The sequence below is a fragment of the Ipomoea triloba genome, chromosome 12, assembly GCF_003576645.1.
Source record: "Ipomoea triloba cultivar NCNSP0323 chromosome 12, ASM357664v1".
Classification (NCBI taxonomy): domain Eukaryota; kingdom Viridiplantae; phylum Streptophyta; class Magnoliopsida; order Solanales; family Convolvulaceae; genus Ipomoea; species Ipomoea triloba.
Window position 1 is genome coordinate 19,095,002 of NC_044927.1, and position 16,262 is coordinate 19,111,263.

A 16,262-nucleotide genomic window follows, 5' to 3' on the forward strand; every position below is an offset into this window, starting at 1 on the left:
ACTTTAGCACAAAAGTGTGTGCATTCTCTAAAAACTTGTGTGTGCGATGTTGGCAGTTGTTTCCAAAAGTTTATAATATGTGCACCAATTTAAAGTTTTTCCCAGTATTCAACATCCAAGTAATCCAGACTCAAATTGTCAAAAAATAGTCTAGTTTTCAAGTCAAAAATGCGTTAGTTGTAATGTTTGTTTATACATCATAATGTAATGAGTAATAGTGGATCCAAGTAATCCAAGTAATGTTTGTTTATACATCAAAAATGCGTTAGTTGTAATGTTTGTTTATACCCAAAAGAATTCCCCATTATTAGTTCTCTTGTATCACATAACAACTTTGGAATAGTGGATCTTGGAATCTAGTTGCACGCTTGATGTTATTCACAACAGCGGATATAGAACACAACAACTTTGTCTAAATTACGATAATGCAATGAAGTGCACACGGCTTTCATTAAAGTGCACATGCAACCTCATATAAAAAATTCATGAGCAATCCAACCTCCATGAACTGTGCCTTAAAAATAATATTACAGAACACTACGTACACACCCATTAATTAAACAATACAAGATTTAAACAAATATGCACAATCTACCTCACAGAGGTGCACACAGGAAAACAACTTATTACGTATGCATAAAGTTTTGAGTGTCATGAAAACTACGAAGTTTTTTTTTTAAAAAAAACACGTTAAAAACAAACACTACGCCACAAAAAGACAATTACAACTATCATGATGCGCAAATTGGTTACATGACATGCACAAGTGTTTCAGCTTAGACGCTTTCTCTACAGCTACCTCTTTTGATGATTTGATCCGCTTCTCAAAACCCTTATTCTTAGCAACAAAAGGTGGGCTGACAACAATATCAAGAGATGACAACACACCACCGAAGGATTGAATGACACTTGATTTACCAACGGGCGTTCCAACACTAGAATCGGCATTGAAATGACACTTTCAACTCGTTAAGCACACTGGCCAACTCCATAACACGATCCGAGCTATCTCTTGAGAGAGCAACACAACTATAGAAAGCATTCCACAGATTAATAAACACTAGCACTCAACAACATTAATAAAACATGATAACCATTAATCCGAAGTGTGCACTTCAATTAATTAATGTGTTCATATACAGACTAACAGATAACATAAACACTGTTGTCTCAATGCACTTATGCAGATAAATGTACCCAAAAAAAAACAACAAAACAACGACATTAAAAAGAAAATGACTACAATTATATTACAAAACAATCCTATAAAACCGACCCAACAAAAAAAACCACACCCAAAAATTAACAAAAAGTAAGATGACAAAACCACAGTGCACACGCCACAATACACACATGCACACACTGACGAACATAAAAATCGAATACAATAAAATAAATTTTGAAAAATGCAACACCCTCAAAGTGACAAACATAAAGGTAATAAACACAAATGCACACGGCACCAATCACACATGCACGCAATTACGCAACACAACACTACCAAATAGCTGGGAAAAAAAAAACAAACTCAAAACATACCTCCATTAAAGTACAATATGCTTTGACATTGAGAACAAAAAAAAATGACTACAAGAAAACAGAATTCAAAAAACGCAACACCCCAACACTAACGAACATAAAAGTTAATTAAAGAAAAATGCACATGACACCAAACACAGATGCACAGACCTACGTAACACAGTATAGCCGATCAGCGAAGAAAATTTTTTTAAAAAAAATAGATAAAAACATACCTCCATTAACATACTCCATGCTTAGGGAAAAAAGAAGACAACGACTGCAAAGTAAACAACCAGACTATTACAAGCGTTGTATAAAGGAAATATCCAATCGTACCAAAATTAAAATACCTATCAGGCATAATATACCAAAAGAATATCATTATAAATTAAAAAGCAGTCACAATTACATAAAAACCCTGACTAATTAAAAAAATTTTAAAAAAGGAAAAAATAAGGAATAATCTCAGCCGTAGAAAATCTAAAGATGGACGATCCAAAACAATTCTTATTTCTCACCTAAAAAGGTTGTCTCATATGATTACAATTATATATATATATATATATATATATATATATATATATATATATATATATATATAAACAATATGTAAAGAACATATACCTCAACATCTTCCAACACAGATTCTAAGGTTTCTCCTCGGTTGTTCTTGACTTCGTAAAAACGAATCAATCGTACTTTGATTGCCCACGCAGTACTGAAGGCGTTTATCTTATTTATAGTAAAACAAAAATAGGGGTCATTGTATGTAGATTTTTTTGTGTGTATGAAGCTAATGTGGTAAGATGGAGTGAACGAAAGATGTGAAATTGGTTGCATGGTTGCATGATTTATATAGTGGTATGGAAATTTATTAGATAAAAATTTATTTCGAAAACTTTAAAAATAATTGATTAATAATAATTATTGATTGATTAATATCAATAATAATAATCACTCTTTTTATTATCCAATTATTATTATTATTATTATTATTATTATTATTATTACTATTAATTAATTAAGAATTACTCCGTAATAATTTGAAATTTGCCTTTTATTAATAATAATCAATCATGTTATTATTTTAAATCAATTTACCGTATTAATAATATTAATCAATCATGTTATTATCTGATTATATTATTATTATTATTATTATTAAGAATTAAGAATTAATAATTTGCAATTTGCCTTTATTAATAATAATCAATCCTGTTATTATTTTAAATCAATTTACTGTTTTTCATCGATTAAGAATTATTGCCTTTTTTATAATGTATGTTAGCATGCAATTTCTATTTTATTGTATGCAATTTGCCTTTATTAAATCATTGCAATTTACCTTTATTAATAATAATCACTCCTGTTATTATCCAATTAAAGAATTAAAGAATTTGTAATTTTTCTTTATTAATAATAATCACTCCTGTTATTATTTTAAATCAATTTACCATTTTTCAACGATTAAGAACTATTGCCTAATCAATCCTGTTATTATTTTAAATCAATTTACAGTTTTCCACCGATTAAGAATTATTGCCTTTTTTATAATGTACATTAGCATGCAATTTCTATTTTATTGTATGCAATTTGCCTTTATTAAATCATTGCAATTTGCCTTTATTAATAATAATCACTCATGTTATTATCCGATTAAGAATTAAAAATTTGCAATTTCCCTTTATTAATAATAATCACTCCTGTTATTATTTTAAATCAATTTACGATTTTTCAACGATTAAGAATTATTGCATAATCACTCCTACTATTATTTTAAATCAATTTACCTTTTTCAAAGATTAAGAACTATTGTCTTTTTTTATAATGTGTGTTAGTATGCAATTTCTCTTTTATTGTATGCAATTTGCCTTTATTAAATCATTACAATTTACCTTTATTAATAATAATCACTCCTTATTAAATCATTGCAAACACAATTAATATTAACAACACAATATTATATTAGATATATCACAAATTATATATCACCCATCATCAATCAATATTAACAACACAATATTACCATATTACCTTATGGCATTACATTATTAATAAATATGGATAATTAATAAAATTAATAAAACAATAAATAAATAAATAAATAAATATTAACATATTAGATATATCACAAATTATATATTACCAATCACCAATTAATATTATTAATAAATATGGATAATGACATACATTATTAATAAATATGGATAATGGCATTACATTATTAATAAATATGGATAATTAATAAAATTAATAAAATAATAAATAAATAAATAATATCCAATATGTTGTTACTAAAATGCCCTCCAGGTTTGGGGGAAAAACTTTTGCTAGGCACTTCTATTATATATATATATATATATATATATATATATATATATATATATATATATATATATATATATATATATATTATTTCCCTTGAATATCCTAGCATTCGGTCGTTCAGTGTAAACTTTAGTAACGGAATATTCCGTTAACTATTTATTATTCTTAATTTATTCACTGATTTCTATAAGGAAAGTCTTAGGTTCGAACCTCATCACAATCAAAGTTATCATAATTGTTGAACGTTAACATATATTGTGAATATGCTAGTGTATTAAAAAAAAATACAATATAAAATTTACATGGACTTGGGTCATTTAATTAGTTAGACTATATACATTGCATTCAAAGATTACAAATAAGGAACATAGAAAATTAATTTCTTCTTTTTTTAAAACAAATCTAGGTTACATTTTTTTCGTTTAATTAATGTTCTTTTGATTATTTAGAACAAGAATCAATATTTTAATTATTTTTTTTGCATTATTGTGAATGATTTAGGTCATCATGATATTCTCTTGATAAGTATGGATTAATTTAATTCATCCATCTAGGATCATCAATGACTAAAAAATGATGGATTCAATTTTATAAATATTAGTATAAAGGAAACAACCTAGCAATTCCATGCATCTATTTTTTTAATGTAACAAAACTAATTAGACTGTAAGGTGTAAGTTGCTTTAGGAAATGTCTTCATTTTAAATGTAAACTGTGTCATTTATCAGAACATTCAAAAAGTGTGGGAAAGATTAGACAAATTGAGAGACACAAAACAAATGAGCAAGAAGTTACCATATCTTTCTTGAAATTCAGGTGCACAGTGTAAGAATTTCAACTCTAGATGAGTTGCTAAAAGTTCTCTAAAACTAGTTTGAAGTCTGCCTACAATGAATTTGTTCTCAAATTTTTATCATTTCTGTAGTGAAATCAATGCATTAAGAAAAAAAAATTGTCAACGAATCACGTTGGATTTGGGGTCTGCATATTTAATTCGTCCTCAACAGTAAAATGAAAAATTTGATGAAGCAAACTGAACTTTCCTGATCCAAAAGACCCACACCACCTGAAATGTTTAGAACAAATCCTCATATTAGAGCTAAAGACCTACATAATACAGAGAAAATTTTCATGATTTTATGATTTCATGAAGCTTTTGTTGCATAAACCTAGTTTTAATCCACATACAGATTGCCAAGGAGCAACATAGCTAACATTATGTAGAACCAGAACACTTACTCTACTGGAATTTATGTCACTGTCAAATTCATTCAAGTTTGAATTTGATTCTTTGATGTTGAAGTCACCAACGACATGTAATTGGCCAGCATCTACTGTGACTTAATCAACCTTATGGAGTATTGAAGCAAACGTTAGGAGACGAGGGAGTTGCAACAATTGGTTGAGGCTCACCATCCAAAATCTTTAATTCCTAAGATATTTAATTGGCTCGTACTACTTGCCTTTTCAACCTATTCCATCACGATATATAAGTGGTGGCTCTTGCATAGTAACAACTATGTTTCTGGTTCATTCCCCTCTATTCTATCAAATGCAAAAAGTTTAATACAATTGTTGCTTCATACAAACCAGATTTCAGGATTGATTCCACCAGAGTTGGAGAATTTGTCGAGCTTTCAAGTATTTCTTTGGTTGGACGAATCAGATTGAAGATAGTGTGCATCATTGGCTCCCTTTAGTTTAGCCCTCTCCCGGATATAAGAAAAAGAGATACGTCGATAATATGATTAATGCATACCCATTCTTATGATGTTATTCATGTTTGCAACTCATATACAAAATCAACACCTATAAACCCAATATCATTATGAAACTGAAACAACAATCATCCAAAAATAAATAATATTGTTGACTTATTTTAGATTCAAATATATTCTTTTTGCAAACTAGCACTAGTAACCCAATTGCACATGAGACACTATCAACAAAAAAAAAGCGGACAAGCAATGAAGACGAAGACGAAGACAATGAAAAGCCTATCCAAAAGCAATTAATAAAACTTAGAGTAATTCCAACCAAAAGTAGTATCTACTACATAATGTCATACTGACTACAATAAATAGTTAGATAATTATTTTTAGAAAAGTGCAAATATTAATGTTAATGCTAAATATAATGAACTTCTTCTATATAATCTTGCACTGATATACTTTAAATTATTTATTTAAATACAAACATTGAGCATTAAATTAGGCCCGCAATGCACGTGTAAAACTAGTCAAATAAATAATTTTAAAGTACTGATTTTATTATTTTTAGTAAGGCATCATTACTCATAGGCCATAGCATTAAATAAGCAGAATAATTTTGAACTGTGTTTTTAGACAGTTTTTTAAAATAAATAAAACGTGATATATATATATATATATATATATATATATATATATAATATATATATATATGAGATGGTTCAGGTGAAAACACCTTTCCCTGTAAAAAGTGTGGACATATTAACACTCTCCATCTTTAAAAATCAAAGGATAGGTTCTTACATCACTAAATTTTTAAGTTTTCAAAAATTATAAAATTGACCCTATGCTTTTTTACTAATTAAAATCCTCAAGCATTGATGAACCCTGATGTATGGTTGAGATCAATAATCACTTTTTACACGAAGAACTTGTTCTGATTTGATCTTGTCCACAAACACACACACATATATATATTGGGTCAGATGCGGTGTTGCTCACCCGTGCGGTCGTGAGGACATATCAAAACCGTATGATGAATTCAAATCAGACGGATGGAAATTAATGAAGAGGAGAAAAAATACACTAAAAATTTTGTAATTTTATCGACAATGTATGTTTTGGTGGTGCACTAAGTGCTTATGAGTGGTGCACGTATGAGTGCTCTGTGGTGCATTATGTGGTGCTTTATAGTGCACCGACCACCAATTAGCTAAAACTCAATTAAAAGGAAAAACACAGTGGCATTTAAGTAATTTTGTGCACCATGTATATTTTGATGATGTACTAGGTACTGATGTGTGGTGCATTTATGAGTTCTGCGTGGTGTACTTATAAGTGTTCTTTAGTTCACCAGTAAAGTGGTGCAATACTAAGTGCACTACAGATCAAGTGCACCGCATATTACTCAAAAGTGCATAACAAAGCACTTATAAGTACACACACAAGTACGTAGTGCACCACCAAAATATACATAGTGTAGAAAATTTCACAATTCACACCACGTATTTTCACTTCTTTGTTGATTTCCATCCGTTTGATCTCATCTCATCATACAGTAATGATATGTTTGCGCGACTACATCAACATGGGAGAGCAGCATGTGCGTGTCCCTAATCAGGTGAGAACCATGTCCCGGGTGAGAACTTGCGGATAAATCTAAACCACTTATCTAGTAGATCTAGCAGTTCAAAATAAGCAAAACTTTGTAATATATATGAAAAGACCCCGCTCATTTAAAAAATTTGTAATATTTATAAAAATGACTCCGCTCATTTTTTACTTGATTTCTCATATATCAGATCTTGCAGATCAATGGTTTAGATTTGTCCACCCGTTCTCACATAGTGATTAGTTCTCATATGATTAGAATTATATATATATATATATATATATATATATATATATATATATATATATATATATATATATATATATAAAAGTAATTACTATTAATAAAAGTAAAATCATCTCCTTCAACTTTTCCACACAAACTAATATTATTAATTAATTGGTAAAAAAATTAATAAAGTTTAATTGTTAACAACATTTTATTTATCAAATTATGAGAATAACTAAACCATAATAATTGTGAAAATAATTAAACCATTATAATCGTGATGAGAATAATGGAAANTATATATTAATAAAAGTAATTACTATTAATAAAAGTAAAATCATCTCCTTCAACTTTTCCACACAAACTAATATTATTAATTAATTGGTAAAAAAATTAATAAAGTTTAATTGTTAACAACATTTTATTTATCAAATTATGAGAATAACTAAACCATAATAATTGTGAAAATAATTAAACCATTATAATCGTGATGAGAATAATGGAAAAAAATTAATTACACTTTCCTTTTGAAAACTTTAAATTATTTAAACTTTTAAAAAATTAATTAAACATGGAGGATGAAGAAAAAACAAAATGCAATATGATGAAAATGAATATACAGATATACTTAAGGTATAAAAGTATAATTGCACATATATTAGTGTAATTGACTAATAATAATTGCCTAATAATTATTATGGTAATTAAGTTAAACATTGGTCGTTGAATTTATTTTTATAATAATTATAATTAAATTATTTCTCATTTTTCCATATTTATTTTAGTAATAATATAATTACATAAGTCATATTACATATCGATCTTTTAAAGATAATTGTAGACAAACAAGTCATATATTATTCAATTAATTGAGTAATACTTTTGCACTAATCTTATAATCAAATAAATGTACACGTTCAATATTAATTTTTTTTATATAATTTGATCTTTATTTTTATTATTTAAATATATAATAAAAAATTTATCCATGCATCGCATGGGTAATTGGACAATTATTTGTTCTAATTCAAGCATGGAAACATCAGAAATCATAATCGATCCAACCAATTTCATCAATTACGCTATATAATATTCGATATTATAATTTATATAATTGTATATCGATCCAAATATTCTTAAAATATTATTAAAAGATCCATTGCGTGCAACGCACGAGCGAAAATACTAGTTGCCAATAATTCTATTAGATTTTGGTCCCTCGTTTTAACAATTTTCTTTTACTTTCTTTTCTAATCTAAAAACCTAACAAGAGTAAATAAAGGTTAGTATCCTTTATTTATGTGTCTTTTTTGTTACTTTTTCTTTATACCTATAAAAGTTGCACATTTTTTGGACAAAATTATCCATACCATTATAACGTTTGTTATTTTTTTCCATTATTGTTACCATATGCATCCATCATATCTTTTCTTATATTTTTGTAGACATTATATATTGGAGTAATATAATAGATAAATTTGATTTTATTGAGATTTTAATTAGGAATTATTATTTAGTTATATCTTAAAATATAAATATATCAAATTTATTATATATATATATATATATATATATATATATATATATATATATATATATATATAAAGGTTTGCATTATTGTTGTTATTATTATTATTATGGTTATTATTATTATTATTATTATCATTATTATTATACAATAATATAAATATCTAAAATCTAAATTTAAAAAAAATATATTAAGAGTGAATCAATGTTATTACTTCTGATTTATGTCTATCTAATGCCAAGGCCAACGACGGAAGCTCGGGATGAAGCCATATGAGGTGGAAGTCTCACGTACGGTTCTCTGAGAAGGGAGTGGCTACCTACTTGAGCTTCGACCAACCACCACCGGTAAATTCCACTTTGGGGCCACCCTTTACTCTACCATTATTATAGGGGTATGGGGTTCGAGACAAAGAAAGATCAAGGCAGCATATCAGTTTTTCCTTTATACTTTACTTGGATCTGTTTTTATGCTATTAGCTATTCAGTTGATTCTTCTCCAAACAGGAACAACCGATTTACAAATTTCATTAACCATTTGTAAAAATTTTTAATACAACTAAGATTTTAATATTGAGTATTAATATTGGAAATATATTTACTCTACAAGTATGATTGAACTCACAATGGTGGGATACTGAGTAGTATACACGAATCCAGAAAAAAATCAAGTATAGCTAGCCAGCAAGGAAAAGAAAAAGTTCAAAATTGAATTGAATCAACATCCCTGCATGAAACAATATTTGTTTCATGTTTGTTTCATGTTAATACATTAGTGATAATATTGTAGTTTTTAAATATTTATATTTTTTTCAATATTTGTTTCATGTTAATACATTAGTGATAATATTGTAGTTTTTAAATATTTATATTTTTTTTGTATAATGCACGGTCTGCATTTCACAAGATCATACTAATAATCAAGAAAGAAAATTGTCTTTAATATGGACGTTCGCCCACATAGTTGCCCGGAGGGTAATAGTTGCAGGTGACAAACATCCAACCAGTCTTGCACGTAGCCCTAGCACAACCAATACTCGCGGTGTCACGCCAAACCACCTGCGTATAATGGTGACACTCTCCACTGGTACAAGAATTTGACGCATGGTCATAGTTTGGCTTCTCATCCATCCACAACTTCACAGAATCCGCCGGAGACAATTCGTCAGAAGCCATCGCAATATTTTCTCCATACGGCCCTTGTGAGTGTTGCGCCGCACAATCAGCGGACCTCTTGGTGGCATAAGATTCGGCAAAGTCTGCTAAGGTGGAGTTCCACTTAACCGGTGGAGCGCCAACAGTTTCTCGGGCTGCGTTATGTGCAGCAAGAAACTCTTTAATGCAATCAGATTCACAAGCGGCCTGTCCGAAATATGTCTCATCGGCAATGGCAGCTAAGGCAATTAGGGCGATTGAGGCCTGTAGATAAGAAAACTCCATTTCCTTTTTATTGTTATTTGCAAATCAGATGCAATAAAAAGGAAAAGTAAGAGGAAATGGAAAAATGTAGTCTGCAGAGGTGCAATATAATGACTATTGGCATTAATTGGGTTATAGGGTATTTATAGGAGTGTATGTATCCTAAAAGAATGGATTGCTTTTAATAATTTCTATGGCTTACAAATACAAGAATAATGGTCACTCACAAATATTGATCAATGCATTTAATAAGGAAACAAAAATATTTCTAGGTAGAGTATCTATAGGAAGAAAGTTAGGTAGGTTGAAAACAACTGGTTCTGGTGACAAGTAAATGTCTATAAAGGGTGAATAAATTTTTTAAAAAATTTTTATTTTACAAAAATTACACAAAAAGTGCACATCGAAAAATAAAAAACTTGTCAAAGAATTTTCTTTATAATATTTTAATTTTTAGCTTGTTGAGTTTCAAACGCATAAGTGTTTGTGTGTAATTATGGAAGATTTGCAAATAATTAATCAAGGTAGAGACAAAGAGGTTACAGAAAGAGTTAGTGAGCCTGTGAAAATTGAAAATTCCATTGCTATGTATTTGGTACAAATTAAAATACAAGCGAGGATATGTTTGGTAAGTACAGATTTCTTATTGCGAGCCTAAGGATCTGATAATCTAATTTTAGAATCTCCATTCCCAGGGTAACTTTGAAGCAAACAGCAAACAAGAAAAAGATTGGAAGCCTGTCCATAGTCAAGAGACCATTTCACAGCTCCATATTGCGAGGCAGGCAGGGGTTGATAATCATGCTTTATAAATATGTGATTTTATACAATTATACATCACGTATAAAAAAGACTAGTTTAATCTATAAACCTTAATATTGTTGAGTATTATGTTATAAAAACAGGTCTCCACAGCTCCGCACTGCAAGGGAGGCAAGGGTTGATGATCATGCTCTATAAATATGTGATTTTATGCATCACTTATAGAAAAGACTAGTTTAATCTATAAACCTTAATATTGTTGAGTATTATGTTACAAACCAGTTCTATAAATTTTTTTTGTAGTATCTTAATTTTGCATAATTAATGGAATTGGTCTCTATATATAGTTGGTAATTGAATGTGAACTGATCCATAATTATGTGAATTTTGCGCATAACCTAGAAATTGAAAAGTATTTATCCCTTTTACTACAAAATAATTTTTCATAATAGTACCCCTCAATATTAGAGTTTACAAAGCCGAGCCCATCGCATAGGGTGCTTCTAGCACAATTTATTTTTTTATGTGATTGGCATACGTACTATTACATAGTTTTAGGTAGGTATGACCATGGTTGGTATGAAAAACCATGCAATCTTAGAATCGGAACAAAACCGGAACCATATGGTCGGTTCTGGTTCCAGAACCCTTTATGTGTGTGTGTGTGTGAAGTTGAAAATCCAAATGCCAAAGCCCAGGCTTTGGCTTTACAGAATTCCAGGCCAGGAAATGGACTGTATACATCGTAGTTTGGAAGGAATTGAACATGCACCAAAGATTCTTGCTATTTGTTTTAGAGGGAGGAGAAAGAGAATTCCTAGTGAGAGTATGAGAGAGAGAGAGAGTTTCTAGGGAGGAAACATGCTTAATTTCAACCCAACAGGCAATACCTGTGCACTTGTGTATATTTCCTCTTCTAATATTACCAGATCCCAAATGTCTCTCTCTGTGTACATACACATGGCCGGATTTTAGAGCGTGCAAGATGGGCAACAGCACAAGATCTCAATTTTTAGAGGGCCCAATATTTATTTTACCTAACTACTTAAGAAATAAAAAAAAATACAATTAATCCTAAAACACATAAGTTTTATCCCAAATCACTTCTCTCTCCTAATAATTAGGACCTAATTAATTGAGTATGTTGGTCCCAAGGGGATGGGGTACAAGTCTAGAGGGGGGGGGGGTGAATAGACTTGTATAAGATTTTGCAAATCTTTTCAACCTCTCGTGTGTATTGAACTTAGGATGTTTAGGTTCGATACCTCACGAGGTGAAGACAAAGTTTTATGCGCAGCGGAAATGTTATCCCCTTTTAGTTAGCACGAGTTTTAGTTAGTTCGAGAAGTGAGTTTATATGCAGTGCAATCGAGAGGTTAGCGATAGATGAAAACAGTAAGTAAATGCAAGAGAGATTTTTAAGTGGTTCGGCCAACCCGCCTACGTCCACTCTTCTTCCAGAAACTCCCTGGAAGGATTGCACTAAAAACTTCCCTTTTTTAGTACAATATCGAGCGCTTGAGCTTTGATCACGAAGCCCGCCTCAAGCCTCAGGTTTTTCGCCCCGCTTCTTGTTACTCCACCTCTCGAGCACTTGACCTTTGATCACCAAGCCCGCGTCAAGCCTCAGGATCTTCACAAGACAGCTCCCAGGTTACTCCGCCTCTCCAAGGTCTTTCTCCCCGCTTCCAGCTACTCCACCTCTCGAGCACTTGACCTTTGATCACCAAGCCCGCGTCAAGCCTCAGGTTTCTTTCACTCGGACAGCTGCCAGGTTACTCCACCTCTCTTGCTTAATCCAAAGCAAGGTGTTTTTGGTTGTCACAGTTGAATGTAACAGACTCCAATCTGACCACAAGCTATCTTTGAATCAACTTCAATGTAGAGCAGCTTCGGTCACCTTCTGGATGTATAACAGTTTAAGCTTTGTAACTCTCTTGAAACACTAAGATGTGTTTTCTCGCTGTTTTGAATATCAGGATGATATTCCAAGTTAAGCACTTGCACTTGAACGTTTTAGACAGACACTTCTTAAGAATTTCGAACCTCTTTTCTTTTTAACTCCTTTTTCTCTCTTTTCCCTTTTTTTCTTCTGTGTCTTTACGTCCTTATATATGAGAGTAGAGGAATAATTCCGTTGGAGGGAAAATTATTCCGTTTGAAATTTGTCTCCCATGCTGATCATGGGTCTTGCATATTTTCAGCATATTTCATGGAGTGGTGATCTTGTAACTTGAACCTCTTTGTCTTGTAGTGAATGTTCCATAGTTCACTTTTCTTGAGTCCATGCTCCACTTTCGTCTTTTGGTAAAAGTTACTCTTTTTATATTCCCATTATTCCTTGTTTGTAGGGAATCAGACCACTTCAGCATTGGTGCACCTTTTGACCGTTTGTGGTGGAAATCTGACGTGTCATCCATTTCCGCCCATTTTGAAATCTTCACGTTCGGCACCTCTTCATTATTCCATCTCCATGATATTCTTCTTCTCCAGATTTTAAGTATGACCGTCCTTCAGCTTTGTTGGAGAATTGTTAGTGTATCGAGACCAAGGTTGATATCTTGATTGCTTAATGTCTCGAACTCAAGTATCGAGAGGTCTATCTCTCGAACTCTGTTTATGTCTCGAACTGGATAACTGTATCGAGAGGTACTACCTCTCGAACTCTGCTTATGTCTCGAGACTTAGTTGATGTCTCGCAGACCCTTATTCCTCCAGAGTTGTCCCATGCTTTCTTCTGATCTGTCTATATGATTACAACACGAGACTTCTAAGATGTTCAAACAAGTTTACCTTAAGCTTAAATATTTTCCGAGTTGAGCTCAAGTTACCCGGTTGTATTTTCGCTCTTAGTTTACTTGTCGAACTTACATTGATTCCTATCTTTCGAGACTTTGGGGATTTCTACTTAACCGTTGGTATCATCAAAACCTATTACATGATGTTCCTAACAGAGTATGGCAACACTATTCTGTTTCCCCAACGGCACATATGATGTATCAAACTCTGAATTTGTAAGGATAACTTGAAGCAAAAATCATATATTTTACGTATTGATTTTAAAGATTGCGTTTATATTTTTAGTAGGGCCTCATTTATTTATAAGAATGGGGCCACAAAAATTTAAAAACCGGCCATGTACATACATATACAGTTTAGTTCTTGTTCCAGTGAAAAGACTGCATCTTTATTGTTGTTTCTTGGTCTCTTTTGATTTTCTAATGCTCTTTTTGGGTTTTGCTCTCTAATCTTTAATGCATGTGGTTTTGGAGTGATGGGGTTTGTTGTTGCGTTGTTGGTGATGATTCTGTTGATGGGTAAGAAAAATATGATTTTTAAAAAAAATTGAGTTAGAATTGGAGATTCAAACTGGAATCGCCAGTCTTAGAATCGAAACAAAAATCTTTATATAAGGTTCCGGTTCTAATTCGGCCATTTTCAGAATCGAAGATTTCTGGTTTGAATTGAAACTCGAACCGTATTTAAGCCTAATAGTAGAGTTTACCCAGCACACTTTCAGATAGTAGTTGTAGGTTTCACTTGTTATCAAACAAAATAGAGTTTACAAATAAGAAATTGAAGACTAATAAAATCATTAAGGTATGAGACCAAAATTAAGGATGTCAACGGGTAGGGACAGGATTGGAGTGGGGAGTATACCCGTCCCAGTCCCCGAAACCCCATCCCGATCCTCGACCCCATCCCCATCCCTATCGGAAATGATAAATCTTTCCCGTCTCTATCTGGCTATTCCCGAGGGAAATTTTCGGGAACAAGGGTCAAACTATAATTAAACTAGTTTTTGTTTTTTTTTTGTTTAAATAATAGTTAAACTAGTATAATTCATAATTTTTATGTAAAATAAATTAAATATTAAAATTTTAATTTTAGAATATTTAAATCTTCATTAATTCTCAGTAACAATCAAAATGTCAAATATATTATTTAAATAATTTTCATACAAAATATAACACATCCAATATCCAAGTACAATACAACCTATTTACAACGTAACCTTCTTAATAATAATAATAATAATAATAATAATAATAATAATAATAATAATGTTGTTGTTATTGTTAAAAAAATCAGAGAAGGGGCGGAACGGGAAGAGGAATTCCCATCTTCATCCCTGTCCCTGTAAGATATATAAATATAATATATATATATATATATATATATATATATATATACACACACACATGAGTGAGAGAGAAAGAGAGGAATAGGAATCGAATGTTTTAATTGATTTTGATGATCTATGAAATTAAATGCAGTAATGCTATTTATAGTGCAAAGTAAACAACAAACAAAGCTAAACTTGAGCTCATGAAGTGCTCCATGTAAAGCTACAATCAGGACCACACCTCCACAACTCCACATACTGCCATGCATGATGCATTATCCACACATTGATTAATTTTAATTAACAAATCTAATTAACAAACTAATTACTAGCTACTTGGTTTAACAATTATGAATTCCTTTTTTGGTCCTACTGTTATTTGGGCATTTCCAATTTTAGTTCACCTTATTAATTTTGCCACATTGTGACCACTGTTATTTAGCGTTTGCCACTTTTAGTCCACCGTCAAATATTTCGTTAAGTGACCGTCCAAAATAGAGATTTTTTGGTCTTTTCGTGCTTTGATCTCTTCCTTTACCCTTTTTGCTGCATTTATGTGCCAAAAGATGAAAATTTGAGTTCAGAGAGTAACCAAGATTTTGAGTATTACAAAATTTTATATTTATGTTCTTAGATTACAATATTTTTACCAATAATTGAACGACGGCCCATACACTCAACATATTTTGTATTTTTGTATATCCTCTCCATTCCCCAGCTCTTTCTCTTTCATCTCCATCCCTCTTTAAATCCCTAGATTTAGGTTTAAACTTTTACTGGAATGCCAACAATCAAAGATTTTCCTGAAGAAGTCGCGGAATAGGCTGAATGCGAAGAGGAGGATGTAGCTGAACAAGGTGGTCAAAGCGGTGAAATACGGGGTTTCAATCATTTTGGAGGGAGCAGAGACCGGATCAAACGGCATAGTAGAGAGGAGAATCTGGCGAAAATGGGAGGTCAGAGATGGTAGAGATTGATAGCCGGCAGGTGATGGGAGAAGGGAGAGAGAGAGAGAGAGAGAGAGAGAGAG

At 31.2% G+C, this 16,262-nt stretch overlaps 1 protein-coding gene across 1 annotated transcript; it reads right to left on the reverse strand.

Moving 5' to 3' along the window:
- Nucleotides 1-9,443: 9,443 nt before the first annotated feature.
- On the reverse strand, nt 9,444-10,435 carry LOC115997923 (basic form of pathogenesis-related protein 1-like). Its single transcript, XM_031237344.1, has one exon. The coding sequence runs from the start codon at nt 10,363-10,365 to the stop codon at nt 9,865-9,867; it is 501 nt and encodes a 166-aa protein (XP_031093204.1). The 5' UTR covers nt 10,366-10,435; the 3' UTR covers nt 9,444-9,864.
- Between the last annotated feature and the right edge of the window lie 5,827 nt (nt 10,436-16,262).